General features: G+C 33.0%; 1 protein-coding gene across 1 annotated transcript in view; it reads left to right on the plus strand.

Annotated features, from left to right (window-relative positions):
• Window positions 1–575: 575 nt before the first annotated feature.
• LOC143255519 (uncharacterized) overlaps window positions 576–21,141 on the plus strand; it is a 135,459-nt gene continuing 114,893 nt past the window's right edge. Inside the window, exon 1 of the mRNA XM_076511308.1 lies at window positions 576–1,018. Within this exon, the coding sequence (XP_076367423.1) occupies window positions 761–1,018 (258 nt within the window). The 5' untranslated portion in view covers window positions 576–760. The remainder of the gene's footprint in view (window positions 1,019–21,141) is intronic.

The following is a 21,141-nucleotide window of genomic DNA, read 5'->3' on the forward strand; positions in this document are numbered from 1 at the left end:
TTGTTGTTTTTTATATTTATTTACTTGAATTTACTTTTATAGGTGATTATTCAGCTGTACCAATATTTTTAGAGAAAAACCCCTAGTGATACGGTTAAACAACGTAATGTTTTAACAAATACAAATTAATTTCAACTGAAAAATTAAAAGGGGGTTTACACTGCAGAGAAACTGTTGATATATTCATATAACTATGTATATGTAATAAATTTATAATTTTTCATGATATTGTGTACATAAATGCTAACTTTTGATTATGCACAATTTTCTATGCATAATTTACATATTTGCTTCCAGTGCGTACTTATCACCAGCTCATCTCAGCAATTTCGTAATTATCTTGCAATTTAGTAATTTATCTAAAAAGTAAATACGGTTTCATGGAAGAAATTGTTTTCTATTTGCAATTACCGTTTCTTATTGTTACAAGTTATTAATTGTAGTAATGTCTAGTAATCGAAAGAAAATGTAGTTTTTTGCTGTGTTTGTACCGTACTATTTTCTGTGTTATGTTTCTTACGCGGAATTATTTCCGTATCAACACTGCTGAGTGAAATGGCCACAGTGTATTATCCGCCATTTGATCCGAACAATCGAGGGAAGCCGATGTCCGTCTGATTGTAGGTGTTATTGTGGTGATTTCGTGAGTTTATCGATGCGTTTTTCTCGTCTGACCCACCAAGGATAAATATTATAAGCAAGAAGATGTGATTTAGATACAGTGTTTTATGGCTTATTAAACTGTGAAGGATATATCGTCATGGAAGTCGATTCAAAACGCCGAAATCAGAGGAACCGTCGACGTGAGAGAGCTGTGAGAATGCAGAGGCAGAAGCAGGCAGCACAGGGTCGGGGTCTGGGCGATGCTGCTAATGGTGAGGAGGGGGATGAATCCCCCACTCGCCTAAAGCCTCACCGACCCCCAAATCGTAGGAAAAAAAGTAAAGAGCCGATATTTGAAGAGGATTTAATTGATGGATTTTCAATTCTCAGCTTTAGGTCATATGAGGACTTAGAGGTAGGGGTTTGGCTTATATTTCTAAGTACTACTATAATACGAAAAGTAAAACCCGTGATTAGGACTGTGCTTTCAACATTCATTGTCTAAACACGAACCGTTTCGCACATAGTAAGAAGGTACAAACCTTAAAATATTAAAGTACTTTTATAGCGAATCGTAATTAGTTTACTGAATAATCAGTATAGTTATAATTCAATATGGAATTATGCTAATCAGTTTTAAAATATTATAGGCAGTTTAATTCACACAGAAAATAGTAATTTGTACCTATAACCCATACTATTTATTTTAAACCTAGGTTTTTTTTAATATTGATTGCATGATACACTGTAAAGTACCATAAAATTAATGTATAGCCCTATCTGAGTGTGTATTGTGAAAACTCTACAAAGTTATTTTTATCCATTTTGTTATAAAATAAGTAAAGCAGAAAAATAATGTAACTTAACAAATCCATTGTTTGGAAGACAGTAAAGAAATAAAATATAAATATTATTATATTTCAGTTTTATGTAAGATACCATTTACTAATACTGTTTTATATGTTGAAGAACCAACAAAGATACTGTATGTCCTGCTTAAAGATTAGATAAATACAGTAGGTGATTCACAAAATTTGTTTATTATTACAAGTTTATGCACAATCAGTACTGTTTAAAAGTAATTAAACTTGGTTCTAACTAAAAGAGTTCAATATTTTCATAAAACTTTTTATCAATAGTAGTGTTCAGTAATGGGAAGTATATGTGAAGCTAATCACAACAAACTATTTTTCTCACATGCATTGTTTGGAAATTTATGATTACTACACTGTTGGTTTCTGTCCATTGCCAATATGCTATAAGTTATGACTAGGAAATTTTAATATCTCACAATGTTGATATCTGCAAGTTTGTTTTATATGTAAATTACCAAAATTTGAAGTGATTTTGAAGTAGTGATTTTTAGGGTTGAATAACATTTCTGCACTTGGTGGCCTAGAAATAAAATTATTACTACAGAACAACTTCCAGGGCGAGCAAAAAAATTGCATTATTTATTCATGTCATATAAGTTGTTTTGTCATTAGAATCATACTACAACTATGTAGAGTGTTAGAAAGGTAATCTAGATTAGAACAAGTACCTCAGAAGGCCTGAATTCTTCTAAGATCCTGAATATTTAAACTATTTTATGCATTCTTTTAACTGTATGTTCTGTATTTTTAATCAGACATATTTCTGTCTTTATTTCTTCTATTATTAAATCAAAAATCCTATTGAATAGCAGTAGTTGTAATTTATTTCTGAATTTAAGTACAACAGGTTCATTAGAATCAAAGATGGTTACATTTGATTTTAAATTACAATTCTAAGAACTTATGACAAGAGCAAAGAATAACATTTTATAATAAGTCAACCACACTTTGATGATCGAGATGTATATATTAAAAATTTATTTTAAGCATTTTATTTTAACCTTGAGGAAAACTGCAAAGGTAAAACATTGATTAAAATAATTTTTTTAAATGTCTGGAATTTAAATGTTTTTGTAAAACCTTTTAACCAAATGATGTAAATTCCTTGAGTATGCGCTAAAAATTTGAAAGACAGACATAGTAGTGGTCTAAATGCTATTTATATCTTTAATTTTCATAATTAACATCCCATTCAAAACACTAAAGAATTTCAGAAAGTTAATGGACAGCTGGTCAATGAATTTTTGTGAATGTGGTATGTATGCATCAAGTAAATAGTGTTATTGCTTCTGTATATGGTATGATCTTCATTCACCGTACATTCATGATTGTTGGTTAGTTGTGTTCATGTAGAATGAAGTGGAACAGCATTAGTTGTGGTAGGTCAAGAACAACCAAAGAAACCACACACATAAACTAATTCTTGTCTACAGTTATTGACTGATGAGACATGGAATTTCCCTCACATGAGTCTGAGTGACTTGTAACAAGTTGACTTCTTGCATCTATTTGTCATCAATATTCACAATTTGTTTTTAATGAGAGAAGAGATTGGCAGTCTTCTCACTTTGAGCTCATGGTTCAGGGAAATCTGTAAAATGTTTCTTCCTTTATGAACACATCATCAAAATAAGATTTGAAGATTCATATAATTTGTTTATTATGTACTTTTAGAACTTTTCATGACTAAAAGTAGGCAGTGAAAGGTTTACACTGTCCAAAGACAGTTGTAAAATCTTGCTTGCTCTGATTTGCATGTTAACTTGTAGCAATAATATGGCTGTTATCCAATTAATTTTACAATTAAAATATTCAAATACAGAAACATCATTTAAGGTTATTTTTGTTTTTTTCTTAAATAAATCTCCAAGAATTTGAATTATGATTTTTAGTATTGACATTAGCATCATAGACAAATTCTGGATAATAGATAATTATGAATGGGGAAAATTTTTGCTAAACGTTCTGTTGAGAAGAGACTTAAAAAAAAAAAAAAAGGACTTGCTAATAGGAACTGTTTTTGTATGTTAAGTATAACCTTATTATTTGGTGTGTTTTTTATGATTTTGTGGTTCTTAAAAAATTGAGTAATTAACTTGTAAATATAGAATATTTAGAGTAGGTTTTCTAAGTATTGCACATTTAGAGAGATGGTTAAAACATGGGATAAATATTTTCCTGAAAATTAATAGAAATGTTGAATCAAATGCTGTTCCACTTCATTCTGCATGGCTTAAATACATAATGTAATAAGGATTGATAAGCAGTTTTGTTATAATTTTTTTCTTCATTTGACTGATGTGATAGCTCTGTGGCAGTAAATTGTATCTTGCTGATTCTCTCAGTCTTGATGAATAGTGTATCTTCCTTGATGCAGTGTTTTATAAAATATAATTTGTATTCCATGTTAGTTTATATAGGATAAATCTTAAGTTAATACTTAGTACCGTACAAGCTTGTTCTCAAGGTGACCTTCTGACATCATGCTTGTTCACATGTTTAAAAATGAAACTTTCTATATTTGCTTACGCTGTATACAAATGTCTATAACTATATAATTTGTGTTTGGCAGTTGCAAAATTTATTCTCTTTGAATATAAGCCTCAATTCAAAATTCTTATAGTGCCATATTCAGTTTCAAATTCCGTAATGTAGGAAGGAGATTGTCACCTTAGAAATGGTGAAGTAAAGAATTATCAAAATGATGAAAGACTTGAATTGATTTTAAAGGAAATGAAAAAGAAAAAAAAGGGTGAAATACTCTTAGTTAAATCAGATAAACTGCCTACAGAAGGTATGTTTAAGTGGTGGAAAAATAAGGTTGAAAATGCAGACTTAGCATGTAAGTGTTGAGTATTCAGATCTAGAAAAAACTACAAGTTTTGTGGTTGTTATATAGAATAATTTACCTAATGGTTTAGTGTGTGCTGTTTGGTAGGTGGCTGTGAAACTTGTAGTTTGATGATTTCAGTAGAAATGTTTAGTTAAATTGATGTTTTAAATTCAGTTTTAAGTTTCATTATTTGTGACCTGCAGATTATAGATATTATATCCTAAATAAGTCATCATATATTGCATCTATTCAGTTTACTATTATTAACAGATCTGAAAAAGAATGGTTATTAATATATAATCAATTAAATTGTTAGATTGCTTTTATGTGTGTACGGTACTTCAATTGTTCAATTTTCTGATCAATGAAAGAATTAAATAATTTGTAGAAAGGTCATCATGTTTGCTATGTTCTGTGTCCAAAGCTTTTGAGCTATTGTATGCATACAGAATGCTTTAGTGTTTTAGAAATGCATTGTTCTAGAAGTTGAAACAAAGCCTTTAACTTGAAAAAAGTTTTGATTACTTCACATAGAAACTACTTATTTTGACATGTAATGAGCATTTCTTTTTATCTGAATATCTAAACCGTATTTTAGAACTATGATTGTTTTAGTTCTCTGAAGTGCAGCCTCGAATAGTGTTAGAACGGATTGATGAATAGAACAATAGATAAAAGTTTGCTTGCTGTTTCATAAAACAATGGGATTATATAGTTTAGTATTTAGAATTGTTATTGCTTTCACTTTTATCAGAAATTTAGGAGTTTAAATGTTTCATTCCTGTAATGTTTATGCAAAGAACCAGCACTTGCACTTGTGATATAAGAAACTAATACACTTCACACCCAGTGTCTCATTATGTGTTTATATAAAATGATTTATAACAGTAATCTATTACTCTGACTGTATGTATGTGACAAATTTTGATAACTATCATATTTTTAAACTGATGTTAAATAATTTTTTAAATTCATATCTGTTTTTCCGTTTAACTATCCATCCAATTGCTTTATCATTCTTGCATATCTTTCTTTATATATAATATTAATTTTGGGTCACTTAATTTTTACTACCTGTTAATCTGTTTAAATAAACATCTGGTACAACTTATCCTTTTAAAAGATACAGTGTTATGTTTTTTTGCTAGAACTATTTAAATTATGATTTTGTTGCTGATGAAAAGTCTGCTTTAAATAACAAGTTCACAGAGAGAGAGAGAGAGAGTGAGAGAGAGAAAAAGGTGGGATGATTCATGGTTTAAATGCAGATTACTGTTTAGAAAGCTGTAGTCATAGATTTGGCAATAGAAACTCGAATGTTAATATTAATGGATTTGATAGTTGGAAAAGTAAAAACACTGTATGTTCATTGGCAAAAATATCCAAGCCATTAACTAAAGGATTCCATAAACTAGTTTGGGAAAGTTTATAAATAAAATAGATTTTCATTCAAAGTGGATATTCAAGTAACTTAGATGGCTGAATGCCCATATGTCAACTATTGTTCCTTATCTTTAGTGAGCAGGTTAAGGTCTGCACATACAATGAGCAATGGTCTTTAATTTCATTTTTAAACCTAAGCCTTGTTCTGTGTTGTGGAAATGTGCATGTTTAACAGAAAGAAAGTACTCATATTTTCTTTATACTAATGGTGATTGTTTTTTAGTGTTAAGATGAATTTAATTTGAAAGTACGTTTCATGTTTGTAGGTATAGAACTGCTTCTGAAAGTAGGTCATCATTGTTTGAAGTACTGTTAAACTACATGCACCACTAGTTTGTACATGTACTAGAAATGCCTGTACTTATTGAGGGATGTATGGGCTAATGAGCTTAGAGCACCAAAACATTTTGGTTATTTTCTTTTTGACGAACTTACAAATTTGTAACATTGTGATTCATTTTATGAATATGAAAAAATATGTTGTTTGTTTAGTATTTCCTGACAAATGGAAATATTTGTCTTATCTTATTTCTTTGTTTATGTGATGGATTTAGTATATGAAATGAAGGAATGTGAAACAGGAAATATGAACAAATTTCACTGTAGGGCTTCAGCTTCTCGAAACATGGCACAATATATGTACTGATTTTAATGTGTTTAAAATGAATTATGTATTTTTTCCAACAATATTGTTGTATATCTTTTATTATTATAATATATCTATATAATGTAATTGTGATATTATAGTGTATATGTATATTGTAGTACGACTGTGATATTATAGTGTATTTGTGTATTGTAGTATATCTGTGATGTTCAAATGATAGATGTGTAAAAGGCTGATAATGTTATATTTTTCACTTTAGTAAGAAACCTAATATAATAAGTGAATAAAACCTTGTTTGTTAAACTGTAGTTGTTATTGTACTGTTACTAAGTAGCAGTGAATCATGAAATGTAAGAAACTGTTTTGTTACACAGTCGATACAGTTTCTGGGAAAATACATGAAACTACTTTTGTATTATCTTTTGTTGATATCTTTGCAATTATTAGGCCTAATTTTGATAAATGTAAGTTTTTGTAGTGTTTTTGTTTTTTGTTTCATTACCTTTAGTAGTTTTTGTTGAATTAATTTTTATCTTTTATATATAATATATACTTGGTTCTAGTCCTTACGTGCTGTGTACCAAGTGGAATTGGGTACACATACTTGATGAGAGATGCTAGCAGTTTGATAGATCATCTGTATTTATTGATTGATGTTTCAAAGCCAGTTCTTATTACACTTCTTTTAAATACTGTGCTCAGGTAATCATATTTCATTAGTTCCTAGACCATGATAAACAAGATACTTTAGAATGCAAACTATATCTGCTGAACTAATTTAACTAAATTAAACAAATCAAACAAATCTCAAAATTCCAATTCAATAATACAAATTCTTAAAATGTAGTTTTTACACTTCAGATCATGAAGGAATGTAGAGTTTTCAATTTCAGAAATGACAATTCAGTATATGAAGACTGTACACTTATAAATGTGTAATTTACTTAAAATTAGTCTCTTTTTTTTTTTTTAATCCCAATTGTTCTGTTGTCATGTCTCACTTTATTAGTTCATAATGAATCCTGTAGAAGTGGTCAGAATCTAACCACTTCACACTTCCTTCAAGCACTGGTATGGGAAATGGATTGAGATAAAAACTATGCTAAGACAAGCATAAAATGTTATAGCATGTTCTGGTAAGGCAACACAGATAGTTAAACAGGTCATTGTTCTACAAGGAAGTGAGTGCTATAAGAGCATGGTAACAAAGGAAATACAACAACAGAGATAATAGTACATAATTAAAAGCTGTGGTTGCAAATGGCATTGCTGCTAGTTAGAAGACTGAGAGCTTGGCAACAGGAGTTTGTATTTAAGAATTGTTCATTTGCATTGTTGCTGTTCAGAAGACTGGAAAAGTGTTGTTTAGCATTTGGTTGTGCTACAACCTAATCACTTAGTTTTGTAGACTTGTAACATATGGTTTACTGAATCCAAGTTGTTGTCTGCCTCTGCATAGAAATAATAAATCTGTTTAATGAAGTTGGACAAACATCTAAGAAACAGAAAAACAGTTTGTTGTTATAGTTCATGAGCTTCGTCCTCTTTTCTTATATGTTACAGTAGCAAAATTTCCATAAGTAGAAGTGATGACCAAGATAAAACAATAGGGTTTCATACTAATCAGTGATGTCGAGAAACCCATTTGTTGAGAAATATATATGCAAAAACGGCTCATTTGGGTTGAGAAAATATTTTACGTAGAAGAGCGAACAACGTTTCGACCTTCTTAGTTGTGAACCTGACGATGACCGAAGAAAGTCGAAACGTTGTTCGCTCTTCTATGTAAAATATTTTCTCAACCCAAACAAGCCGTTTTTGCATATATAGGGTTTCATACTATGTATTGTATAATGATCTAATTTGTATCTGTCTGGAATGTTAAATTTCTTATTCAGGTATTTCATTGTAATCCTTTTAAAAATGCACAAAATGATCAGTACATATTTAGTTCTTTGTATAATTAAGTGCATACCAATATTTTGTTTCCCAGGTAGGGTTGAAAGACAGTGTATAGTTAAGCAGACCTGATAAAGAGAAATTAAACTTAAAATGTGTGTTGGTAAAAAATATCAGACCTTCCAAGAAAAGTTAGCATGACATTTAAGTCCAATTTTTTCTTATTGCTTTTCATGATAATCAAAGGCAGAAAAGTTGTAACAAACAACGGTAGAAAAAAACTGGCATGAGGAGTTACTACATCATAAAATACAAAACCACCTGAACGTACAAGTAAAGGAAACAATTACTAATGTTAAAACTATGCTCAGTAGCAGTGACTGGTTTTTGGATAGAAGAAAAAAACTCGGTACCAGCAGGTGAAAATGTAGCCAATTATTGTAACAGCAGCAGGAAGTCACATAGGCAGTGGATGAAGTGATAGTTTGTTAAAAGGGATATCAAATTTCAAGTGTTTAATGATGTATTAAGTGAACATGCTATGAAAAGATTCTCTTTGATGTGTTCTTTATGAATAAGCCATCAACACTCATTTTGAGTATTAAAGAACTTCCTTAAAAATTGTGCTTCAGAAAATGTAACCAAATTGACTTTTGAAATTCATGTAATGTATGTATAAATAGCATTTCAGATACATTTTTGTCTCTCATGGTCCAGCTTGTGGTATTTATGAAATGGCCTCCTGGGTAATGACCTGTGTGAGAGAGGTGAATAGATCTGAAGTAATGTTTTTTTAACATTTCTGATTTGAAATCTGATATAGGTAAAGTGATGTTGGATTTTATGTGATTTTTATTGTGAACTCAACTGTCATTATGAAAAGAAGTTTAGAAAAACCAAGGTTTACTTAAGCTGTTCTATGACATTGTGATATCCTAAAATTTGACATAAAGTGACTAGACTATGATTTTCGGTTAGACTACAGAAGAAAATACATGTTTATCTGTTTATTCTTACACACTTTTTCTGATATTCAAATTTGATAAAGTGTGTTTCTTGTGGTCTGAATTCACAGAAAGGCATTTTTTGGGTTAATACAAGTACTTGGCTTTAGAAATTTTGAATTGCATACATAAAGTTAAGCATAATGTTACTGTATATTGGATTTTTTACAGTAAATTCATAATCACACATTTATTCTTCCAAAACTCCAAATGATTACAAAAATATTTAGTTTTAAGTTTGTGAAAATATCTGCATGAAGCACTTCAATCTTTTCCCCTGGTGATGATAGTCAGTCTTTGGGTGCTTTGAAAATTGAGTTGTTTGTTGAAAATGTTAGTAAATGGTAATAGTATTCTTGGTGAATCAGAACAGAACTAAAATGGTAGCTAAAATATATATACATACATTAAAGTACTTTCAAGACATCTATTAACTTACTTGGTGATGTAGTATAGGCAAACTGATGTAACTTAAACCTAATTTGTTTATTATATTCCTTATCCTGCCTTAGTTTACATATTTTTTTCTTATTGTACAGATAAGAAAAGTAACAGGTAGTTTACAGGATAAAACAAAGACTGAAACAACTAACATTATTAAAAGAATTAAATAACTGAGCAAGTTAACATCCGAATGTATCGATGTAACATAAAGTTTATAAATAACAAATAAATACCTATAAATCAAGTTTACATCAAGAACTTGGGGCAGTTATCCCCAGTGAATTATACTACTTTTGATTTTGGGAACAATAAATATATCTAAAATGTGTTTATTTTTCTGTCTGTACATAACTCAACACTCCTCTTTTAAAGCTACTTCCACCTTTCTTACTAAATCCCGAAATGGCACTTCTGGTTCAGATGCATGATGAGATATTTGATATCACTGCAAAAGTTTTTCTTTCTTTAAAAAGTAAGTCTTGAAACATTTCTTATTAAAGGATTAAATACAACTCCATCTGTAATGGTAAATAGGAGCTTAATAGTTTAACACAATTATTTTATAGACTTTACCAGTGGTCACAAACATAGCCTTATTAACGCGATAGGTTTGACAGACTTCATCAATAACCACAGGAGTGATTACACAAAGTGGATTGATGTTGTTATTTTGCTAGATTCTGTATTAATTGCCTAAGTTTGACTGTGTGGGTATTTGGGTATTGATGTTGTTAAATACCCAGGAGGGTCAGGTACATTTTAAATACCCAGGAGGGTAAGGTACATTTAATTGCCTAACAGTAGTGTAGTTTGTGTGTTTTGAATTTCCCGCAGAGCTACACGAGGGCTAACCACGCTAGCCGTCCCTAATTTTGCAGTGTAAGGCTAGAGAGAAGGCAGCTAGTCATCACTACCCACCGCCAACTCTTGGGCTACTGTTTTACCACCGAATAGTGGGATTGACCGTCACATTATAATGCCCCCACGGCTGATAGGGCGAGCATGTTTGGAGTAATGGGGATTCGAACCCGCGACCCTCAAATTATCTAACAATAGAAGAACGTATTTTTGATTGAAATGTGTACTTTTTGATTAGTGGCAAAGTTGTGCTTGTGTGTCTATTAGATTGTTTGTCGTGAAATGGTTTATTGAGTTCACAAGAGAAGTCTATCGTTAAAGAAAAGATGATACATCCGAACGTGATTGAGTGAAGTTTTGAGAAAAAAACAATGTTATTTTGTTTGTTCGGCAAAGTAACAATGGCGTTTTTCATAATAAATTATTGCAAACGATAATTGTTTTGTCAACGACATAGTCTAGTACAAAAAATGTATACAACGTTTAAAATGGTAAACTTGTTTAATGCACCTTGCCTTTGGTACAAAGATTGTTCATATACACAACGTGTATCATTGTTGGTGTATAAACAGCAACACGCTTGATAAATAACAATACAAACAACGTGCTAGTGAGTCATTAAAAAAAAGTAAAAAGCCAGGACAAAGTTGTTCTGGTGACTGTAAAACAGCCTGGTGATTTTATTACATCGTATACATTGTGATGTAGTCTATAATAATTGCTTTAAATATATGATTCATTCCTGGTTTTAATAATTACTCTGCTAATCTCAGCAGTGGAATTTTGAGACATAAATTTACCATTGAAAGTTAATACACGTTTAACTTATAATAGTTACTGAACTAATTTTAGCTACATTACATGTTTTTGCCCACGTTCTAATTTGTACTTTTTGTATTTTTATTTCGATAACAATAATAATATAAGTAAAGCGCAATGAAACAACAAACAAAAATATCATAGTGCAAGTTAAGATAATCGTATGTCATAAAAACACAGCTTTTGGTCCGTCAGTAAGCCTAATTGGATTGCAATTACGGCATAGTTCTGTACGTCTAACTGTAGTTTTATATTCTGATAGTCTATATAATAACCTACGTCCATGACTCACAAATTGTTACTAATCTTATACCCGTCCAATTTATCACTGCTGTGTGTGCACCTGAGAGTTCATCAGTGGAGTTTCTTCAAGGTAAAAAAAAAAAAAAAATGTGTACACGTTTACCTTGAAAAACAGCAAATAGCGTTTAACCTCGGAACACGCACGCTTCCCAGCGTATTGAGATGCGTTAGTTGGTCCACTTGGTGTTTAGTTGGAGCAAGTAGCGAATGGGTATTTGGACTGGATGGTAAAGAGTGCAAACATCGTTTGTTTCTTCTGATTAATAACAACAAAATCACTGTAGTGTGAGGTTAATGGTGTCATCATAAGTGAGAGGGTTATACGTCTCTGAAGATAAACTGTTTAGCTGAGTACATGCTGTATCGGTGTTATTTGTTAACTGAAGATAAACTGTCTAGCTGTCGTCTTCTTTTTTGTTGCTGTTTGTATATTTTTCTTGTTTTGTCTGCGTTTTTCAGATAATTTAACTTTCTGTATGTCTTTAACGCAAATTATTTGGTATGATAGGTGATGTTTAAGTGTATATTTAAAACCAAAATAAAATTTAGCTGGGTTACGTGGTTGTTGTAGCAAGAATGTACAATCAAAGAATTAGGTTCGGTCTCTACCTGTTTTTGTACATTGAAATTTACGTTTCAGTAAAGAGAATAAATTCACCAGCATGTAGAATATTGAACGTGTTTGAGTGTGGTGTTTATTTCTTAAAATATACAAACTGAAAGGAAAGAATAAATACACAAAATATTCAGGAGGCCGTTATCGAATTTTGCCGTCCTTCTCCTACATTTCTCCTGATTTGCTAATATTTTGTACTTTTTACATTGCGTAACATAAATTGTTTTAACCCTAAATCTGACAACATTTTAATTCTTTTGAGTGATTAAAACCAGCTTTCCTGTTGACTTAATGTAGTAGCAAAATTCCTCATATCAAGTAATTTAAAACAGGAAAAGTTTGTATCGTCTTATTTGGTGTTTGTATTAATATAGTGTGTTAAAGTATCATAGTTTATCGATTTGATTGTATTAATATAGTGTGTTAAAGTATCATAGTTTATCGATTTGAACGTCCAAAACAAAATCTTTATTTTTAAACTGTCACGTCTTTTTTCTTACTCCTCGAAACTCAGATACGTTTTCACAAGGAATAGATTGTCAAAAAATTTAAAATTTGTACTCAAGCGAATCATTGTTGTCAAGTAAGATATGCATGTTTTTATATTAAATACGTTTTCACAAGGAATAGATTGTCAAAAAATTTAAAATTTGTACTCAAGCGAATCATTGTTGTCAAGTAAGATATGCATGTTTTTATATTAAATTTCGTGTGTTTAGACTGTTTTCTGTTGTGTACATGGTTGCAGACTTCTGCTCAGTTGATTAACCCATAAACAGCGGGAATATTGTAGGTAGCAGCATCATTTGATGATGGCCGCCGTTCAAGGGTCAAATTGGACTTCAGTTAGCATACGTTACTGTAAAAAAGAAAAAACAAACAAACTAGATTAGAGCCATCAAAAGATTTTAATTTTTTAATTATAAAACATTTTATACGATAGAATATTTGCATAATGTGTAAAATAGCGTTACTTTGATCTTTAACATATGACAGGACGACCATGATCTTTGATATAAAAATGGTATTTTGGCACCTTATGTAAACGTCATATTGACCTTTTGAATTGCCCTTTAATATTCATTAACTACTTTGACACACCTCCACAACAGTTACGGTACCACTTAATATCCCTAACCAAAACTTTAACACACTTCCACAATAATTCCAGTGTCAACTGTACCCTGCCGAGGCAGCGGTAAATCTGCGTATTTACAACGCTAAAATCAGGGGTTCGATTCCCCTCGCTGGACACAGCAGATAGTCCGATGTGGCTTTCCTATAAGAAAAACGCACACATTATAACCTAACACCACGAACCAAAACATGGACATATGTCTATAACAGTGACTATCTATCTTTTTGAAAAAGATGAAGATAATAACTGATTGAACGTATTTCGTTCTGGAACGTAAAGCGCTTCGTTATACATAGAAGTAATACAGTAGTTGTTATTAGCGAAGATTTAACTGTTTGATGTAACTCCAAGACTGAGAATTTATCAACTTAAAGTTAACAGTAAATACTTGGAAAAAATTTGATATTTTATCAATTAAAAACAAGAGAAAAAGAAAAGTAAAAATAAGGCTAGTTAAGAATTTGTAAGTTAATGATGGCGTCGAAGATCAATCCTAGATCCTACCTGAGATCCAGAGCTGTTGTACTAGTATTTTTACATGTATGTTCGATGTGACTGACAGGTCTGGACTCGACTATACACAGAGTTAATGCCTTTGTTATAGTTCCTGACACAGGAATTTTGTCGCCTATTAATTCATAAGAAACCAGAAAACATGAAATATACAATCGAAAAGGGCATACGTTTCAGATAAAATTTGGAATGTTCAGCCTGCTATGAATATATACTTATATCTATACACACATGTGGGCCGAAGTAGATTTCCCTAATACCGAATAATGAAACAAGAAGTGAAACGTCGTCATGATTGTACTATATATGCACGGTCGCTGAAATACAAAAGAATAATCATCAATTCTGTTTTGCCAAGTGAGCAGGTGGAGGGTCTTTACTGCCCATTTTGTGGATTATCATTTTTTTGTATCAGTTCTGCAAAGATAGGGTTTAACATGAATGTTTATAACGTTTGCTGTGAGGTCGGTTACAATTCGATATTGTCTGGCCTCCTAAGAGGTGAGCACATTCACATAATTTGACCTGAAGTTTTTGGTCTGTTTTGTAATAAACGAACATTGTGAAAATGGTACTCCCCGCCCATGGGCGGAGGTACCATTCTCACCATGTCTATAGAAAAACACAAGAAAGCAAGGTATCAATGTCCATCTTGTCTGGTGTTGTTGGAGTTCGCATTTTGTCCTGATTTTCATGTCATAAGGCCGTAAGCCAGCAACATCAACGTAAACAGCCAACCTTTACACCAGATAATTAGACAAAGTCCCGCAGACTAGACAGCGTTACGAGATTTGTATCGTGAACCCCAAGAAACGTGGAACATACAGACAAGTTTCTGTTCGCCAGGACGAATGTTAGTCTACTTTTTTCGACAGTCTAGTCTTGGTCGCGACAAATGTCAAGGTCAGTAGCCAAAAGGATTTGACGACAGCTCCCCCCCCCTCTACCATTCAATTCTCTCTGTCCTTTGCCTCTGAGGTGCATGACAGCATTTATCGGGAGTAAATTTAGTCGCAACTGACGATACATACTGACAGACAATCAACAATTCTGTTATCATATTTCAAGATTAAGTTGATGCATGTCCTCATAGGTTTATTGTGAATAGCCGCTACGAGTTGCTTTTTACCTTCTATATCGCGATTTTTAGATCTTTTAAATATGTTCTAGTCTTTACTTTATTAGAGTATCAATTACGGAAACTTAATAAGTTCAGTCAGGATGATAAAACGTAGTGAAAAAGCACTGAAAGTGAGCATTTCGACCAAACACCATTGTTTAACTTACACAAAATGGGGGTATCTGTCTGTACAATGGAATTTACATATTAACTTATGTACTTTCTTTCCTTCATTTGACCTTGTGGAGCATTTAATTCGAAGGTTAGAGTCCCATTATCAAGTATACTCGCTTTTTAGCTACGGGGGCATTATAATGTGCGATTAATCCTTCTTTTTGTTTGTAAAGTGTTTGTGGGGATGATGTACAATTTTATGTAATTTTGCGTGAAATTCAATAAACAAAGTTTTCTTTCTTATAATAAAGATATCCATTACTTCTCTAGAGCAAGTATATCAATATATATATATATATATATCTATACACGTACACACACACATCCAAGTACAAGCACTGTGGTAGTAGTTTCAAGTGAGGCTAGGGAAAACTCTAAAATTTCCACCTTGGATACTGTTCGTTATCGCTAGGGTCCGTCCATATACTACACTATACTCAATTATGGTTGGTTGTCAAAGCACCGAGTGCAAAGGACTTCCCAAAGAAATGCTGTAGTATTCATGAATTGTGTATGTAGAATACTACGAGATTATCAGCTGTAAATAATGGCGTCCTTTTTATTGTAGTTATTTTTGTCTGGTTTGTGTTATCAATGTAATCGTGAACCTACAAGCACTTTCGTGCATAAATGATTTCTGAAATGGTTGTTTTTGAAGCCATTAGTGGGGATGAGGGGGGGGGCATTTGAACTACCCAGCAGTGGATCAACAGTAATTTCGAGGGCTTTGGCGATAAAATTCGTGGTTTGATTCCCTCGAGGGGGAGAGGCAGCATAGATAATCCATTATGCACATTGTGCTTAATAACAAACAAAGGAAACTGTTTGAGATCCAACGCTAACTCAATGGGCAACTGTTAAAAAGTAACCGGAATTATATTTTATTACGAAGCTTCATGTTATCTCTCGAAATGTGTTATAAATGTGATTTCAGTGACTCAGCGGCATGTCTGCGGACTCGCACTGCTAGAAACAATCAATCAAACCTGAGCGAAATAAACTTTTTAAGAAACGTTTTGTGCTTTGTTCAAATCAGAAATAAATATTTTGTTATATATCGTAATATACGTGTAAGTGATTTATAACCGTCTCAAACACGGCTCTCGTTTAATTTTGTTTTCGTTTGTACCTAGCCTTTCCTAGAGTTTCGTCTCTTAGGATCGACAGTTGAACACAGTTTTTTATTTTATTTTTTATCTAAGTTCACAACAACGACTCTATATTGGGTTTTACATATTAAACGCACAATATTTTCTGAATGAGTATTTTCGGTCAGTAAAATAATGAAGTCTCTCGAATTCGGATGGGAAAGGACCATGAAAATTATATTTATAAAATATTTTTTTATTCATTTCGAAATCTTTTTAACTTGCCGCATCATCGGCACCTATACATTAAGATATAATTTCTCAGCGGAGGCTCAAAAATACATCTACACCTTACAGTTCTCTAGGTAGATGGTTGTTGCTATACAAATTACCAACCCTCAAATGACCGTTTTGTGCTGGTTTCAAATGGTTAACTTATAGTAGATGGTGTTGAATAAATAAATAATAAGGTGATAAAACTTGTATAGTTGGATCGAATTATGAAACGATTAACCATTTGTCAGTTCTCTACAGCTTATGTAGGCCAGGCACTAAATACCATTTCTCATATATATATTCTGTTCACCATTCATGTGGTATAAGAGATGCTAGTGTGGTATAAATTGTAAATTTGGTGTAAAGAATTCCAGAGAATCGTAGTGACTTCCTCAAAAGTAGCAAATTGGTGAGACACGTCTTTGCTTTGATGCGTTTGAGTAATTTATCAAGGTTGAAGTAAAGAGAGCCGATTCTTCATACTGTCGTTTTCATCTGGTCATGTGGGACTAATATTTACTCGTACAATGTTACCGTTAGGTGGAGAAAACCCGAGTGTCGTGTAAGTCAGAACAGCTACAAGGTCTCAGATTCTGTTTTCCAACGCGACTTAGAAAATAGTCGATATATATTTTAATGTGCTACTTCCGGGCTGCGGATCGTAGGATCGAAGGTTCGAGACGTGACACTGATGAACGAGTTCCATTCTTTCAGCTGTGGATGCATTTATTAAAATCACTCACTACTGTTGTTATATTCAAATAACTCTAGAACGCCATTGTAATTGTGGGTTCCGGTAGCTGGCTGCTCTCCCTCTGGTGAGAAATTCAAAATTAGGGACGACTATACCTGAAGCATAGGGACGTCCATTTATCCCATGTGGGTATAAGATGCTGTTTAGGCTTAAAATTCGAACTCCATTAACAACTACCATCTTAACTTCAATATGTATGTCGTAGCAAGTGTTTATCTAGTCAAAGTGCTCACTTCCCGGCACTTGGTGACTAATATTACTTGCTAAAGTACTGCTAATTTATCTGTTTGCAGGGGGAGCTCTCAGTAATAGTTGATAGAAATTATTACTCTCACACTTGCCTTCAATTAATTTTATCGATCGATTATTGATAAGACTTGTTCTTCAATGAATTTTAATTATAATAGACAGCTGAAAATAAATTAATACAGTCGCAAGATAAGCTCGTTTTTCCTTCCGCTAACTCGACATTAAACTTGATGCGTAAATTCGGTCGTCGATTCTTGCGATGGATACGACGCAGATAGTCCGTTGTGTAGCTTTGTTTGCTTAGCCTCACCATGCGCGTGGAATAACCCAGAACAACTGTCATGGTTGAGGAAGATTAAGAGAGCGCATGCGTGGTGTTATTGTCGTGTTGGTGTTAGCGTATAAAATAGACAACAGTAATCTGGGCACATGTTGAATAACAAGTAGCCTGTATAATATCTATTTCCTGTATTTAAATAAATCGCATTATCGTGTTCCACAATGTGGAATAGATTTGTGATGAGACATATCAAGTTAAATTGAACGTTTTTTTCATCTACGCACAGGAATATTTTTTCGAAAACTTATTGTCATCCACAACAAATTGATCTTTTAATATTTACTCAGTTTCTATGAAATTATTTCAGGGACATAATTAGAATAACACATCCAATCTTTTGTACATTTTCGAAAACTACACCTAAACTAACGTTTTGTAGTATCAGGATGAAATAACAAAAATCAGAAACCATATTTTGACTCTAAAACCTCTCCACTTTTGACTAAATATTTTCGACGTTTAATCAGAAGAAGAAAGTAAAATAATTTTTAAAGTGTTAATTCACAGTATTGTCTAAAGTTTTGATGAACTGCGTCATAAACTACTTCGTAATATCTAACATATTAAACATTGTCTTTTAAAAACAATAAACAGTTTTTACGACTTCGTTTACTTACTACAGATATTCACCTATCGTTGCGCTTGAACTGTACATAAAAGCTGAAATTAACACGTACTCTTATTATTTCCTTATTGCCAAGGAATTAGTACACTTTATGATGTTTATTCTTGATTTCTTCGTGACTACCGATGGGGTTCGTTAAACTCCTTGACTTTCTAAAACCTTTTTTTTCTTGACTGTTTTACGTGCGCCGTGTCCACGATAAGAGAAATCGTGATAGAATACAAATCGCATACAAACTACCATCAAAATAGGGACTAATAACACTGATTGTTGTATGTGTTTTACATACAAATTAAGCGACTTCTCCATTTTCTGTTTTGGTCAGTTCTTCAATCTTAACCGTTGTAATAAGGCAGGCATGGCCAGGTGGTTAGTGCGGTCGACTCGTAATCTGAGGGTCGCGAGTTCGAATCCCTATGACGTCAAATGTGCTTGCCCTTTTGGCTGTTTGAGTATTATAAGGGGATGGTCAATCCCGTTATACGTTGGTAAAAGAGTAGCTCACAATTGGCGATGGGTGGTGATGATTATCTGCCTTCCTTCTAGTCTTACACTGCTAAATTAGGGACTTGCATTAAACGATGAATCAGTACGCTTTGAGTTTGTAACAGATTCGAAATTGAACATCAGAGGTATTTCATCATATACTGTTTTGGGCGACGTCACTTAGGTTTTTGTGACGTCGCCAGTGAAGAATGAATCTATCTAGAGGAACACTGGTGTTGGATACTATTATTCTAGGACTGGTCAAGAGTGGTTTGTCGTTTATCGTTATCATAACGAAGTTCTTGTTTGCCAGATTTTTGTCTGTATTGTGCTTGTGGGTTGCACTCATTCGGATGTGGTGACGTCAGAGTATCTTGAAGAAAAATTGTTGCATACCAAGTCGTTGTTTTAAAATGTGTTGAACTGTAAGTAACGATGAACATAAACATGTGAGATGAAATGCCGGAAGCTAAGAAATGCTTGAAAACAATGGTACTAAGACAACAATGTTACACAACAATGGTATAGTAAAAATCGCATAAACTGCAGGTGTTTTTATACAAAGCCTTCTTAATTTTTCCATTTTGGATTTTAAATTAGAGGCGCGCAAAATATATATTCCAAGTCTATGTTTTGTTTCTTTCAGGCTCGGCATGACCAGGTGATTAGGGCGATCGACTCGTAATCTGAGGGTCGCGGGTTCGAACCCCCGTCACACCAAATATGTTTGCCCTTTTAGCTGCGGGGGCGTTATAATGTAACGGTCAATCCCACTATTCGTTGGTTAAAAAGTAGCCCAACGGTGGGTGGTGATGACTGGCTGCCTTCCTTCTAGTTTTACACTGCTAAATTAGGGACGGCTAGCGCAGATAGCCCTCGTGTAGCTTTGCGCGAAATTCAAAAACAAACCAAACTTTGTCTTTTTCGACTTTACTGCCCAAGAGGACTTTCGTTCCGTACCAGAATTCGTTAGTTGGGCTGAACAATAACAAACGAAAGGTTCTCGGAAAAACGATTCGTGTGTGAAATATAAAGACTAAATGTACTAGTTCATTTTAGTGATAGCAACATGGGACTATAAAGTGCCACGTTAAAGTATATGGAACATACGAGCACCCGCCACGCGCATGGCTAGAACTTGCTACGTCAGCTGTATTACTTAACAGCTGGCTATGGACATTCCTGTACTTGCAACCTTACCACCCGGTTACTGTTGCTTTATAGGTGTTCCTTTTTTATTATGCTGAGCTTAAACACCCACCTGCTAGTAGGTTTGAGCCTGATGTTAACCGACTTATTCAATTGGTGTTATGAATAGTCTGCGATATTTTAGGAGTAGGACCTCGTAATGAAGAGGAAATTAATTCTTTTTCATCTTGCTTTTGCTGGGTCGCAGTGGAAATGACAAAATTGAGCAAGGAACGAAACGCAGACACAGATCAACAGCAGCAGAAAAGATATACCTGTGTTTCCATTGTTATACCTATGTTCAAATTGTTATACCTGTGTTCAAATTGTTATACCTGTGTTCAAATTTGTTATACTTGTGTTTAAATTGTTATACTTGTGTTTACATTGTTATACCTGTGTTTAAATTGTTATACCTGTATTTAAATTGTTATACCTATATTTAAATTGTTACACGAAATTTATTTTTAGCCATTTTGTAACGGCACGGCGTGTAATTATCGCACTAATCTATCAGCACGTTAGCTATAACTACCATTTTATGAACAGACAGAGGACCATTACTGAAGAAAACTCCATTTGATTGGCATTCCTGTAGTGCTCATATCAAGGTGGTCGTCATGTGTCACGCCCCGCCTTTCAAGCTACTGCATTGCCTAAAAGAATAATAATAAAAAAGAAAATAAGAAGTAACTGTTTCTAAAGTCGAGGTTGCCCCTACTGGTTCATTAAGCTGTAACGTCTGCATGCAGTAGGCTTAGGGTGATATATAAAATACTTTTATAATATGGACATAATATTACGCTATATTCTAAAGTGCTTCAGAAATTATATTATAATATTTTTTTATTATTTTTGGGCACGTGAATAAATGTTTTGAAGTGAT

The sequence above is a fragment of the Tachypleus tridentatus genome, chromosome 7, assembly GCF_004210375.1.
Source record: "Tachypleus tridentatus isolate NWPU-2018 chromosome 7, ASM421037v1, whole genome shotgun sequence".
NCBI classification, from domain to species: Eukaryota; Metazoa; Arthropoda; class Merostomata; order Xiphosura; family Limulidae; genus Tachypleus; species Tachypleus tridentatus.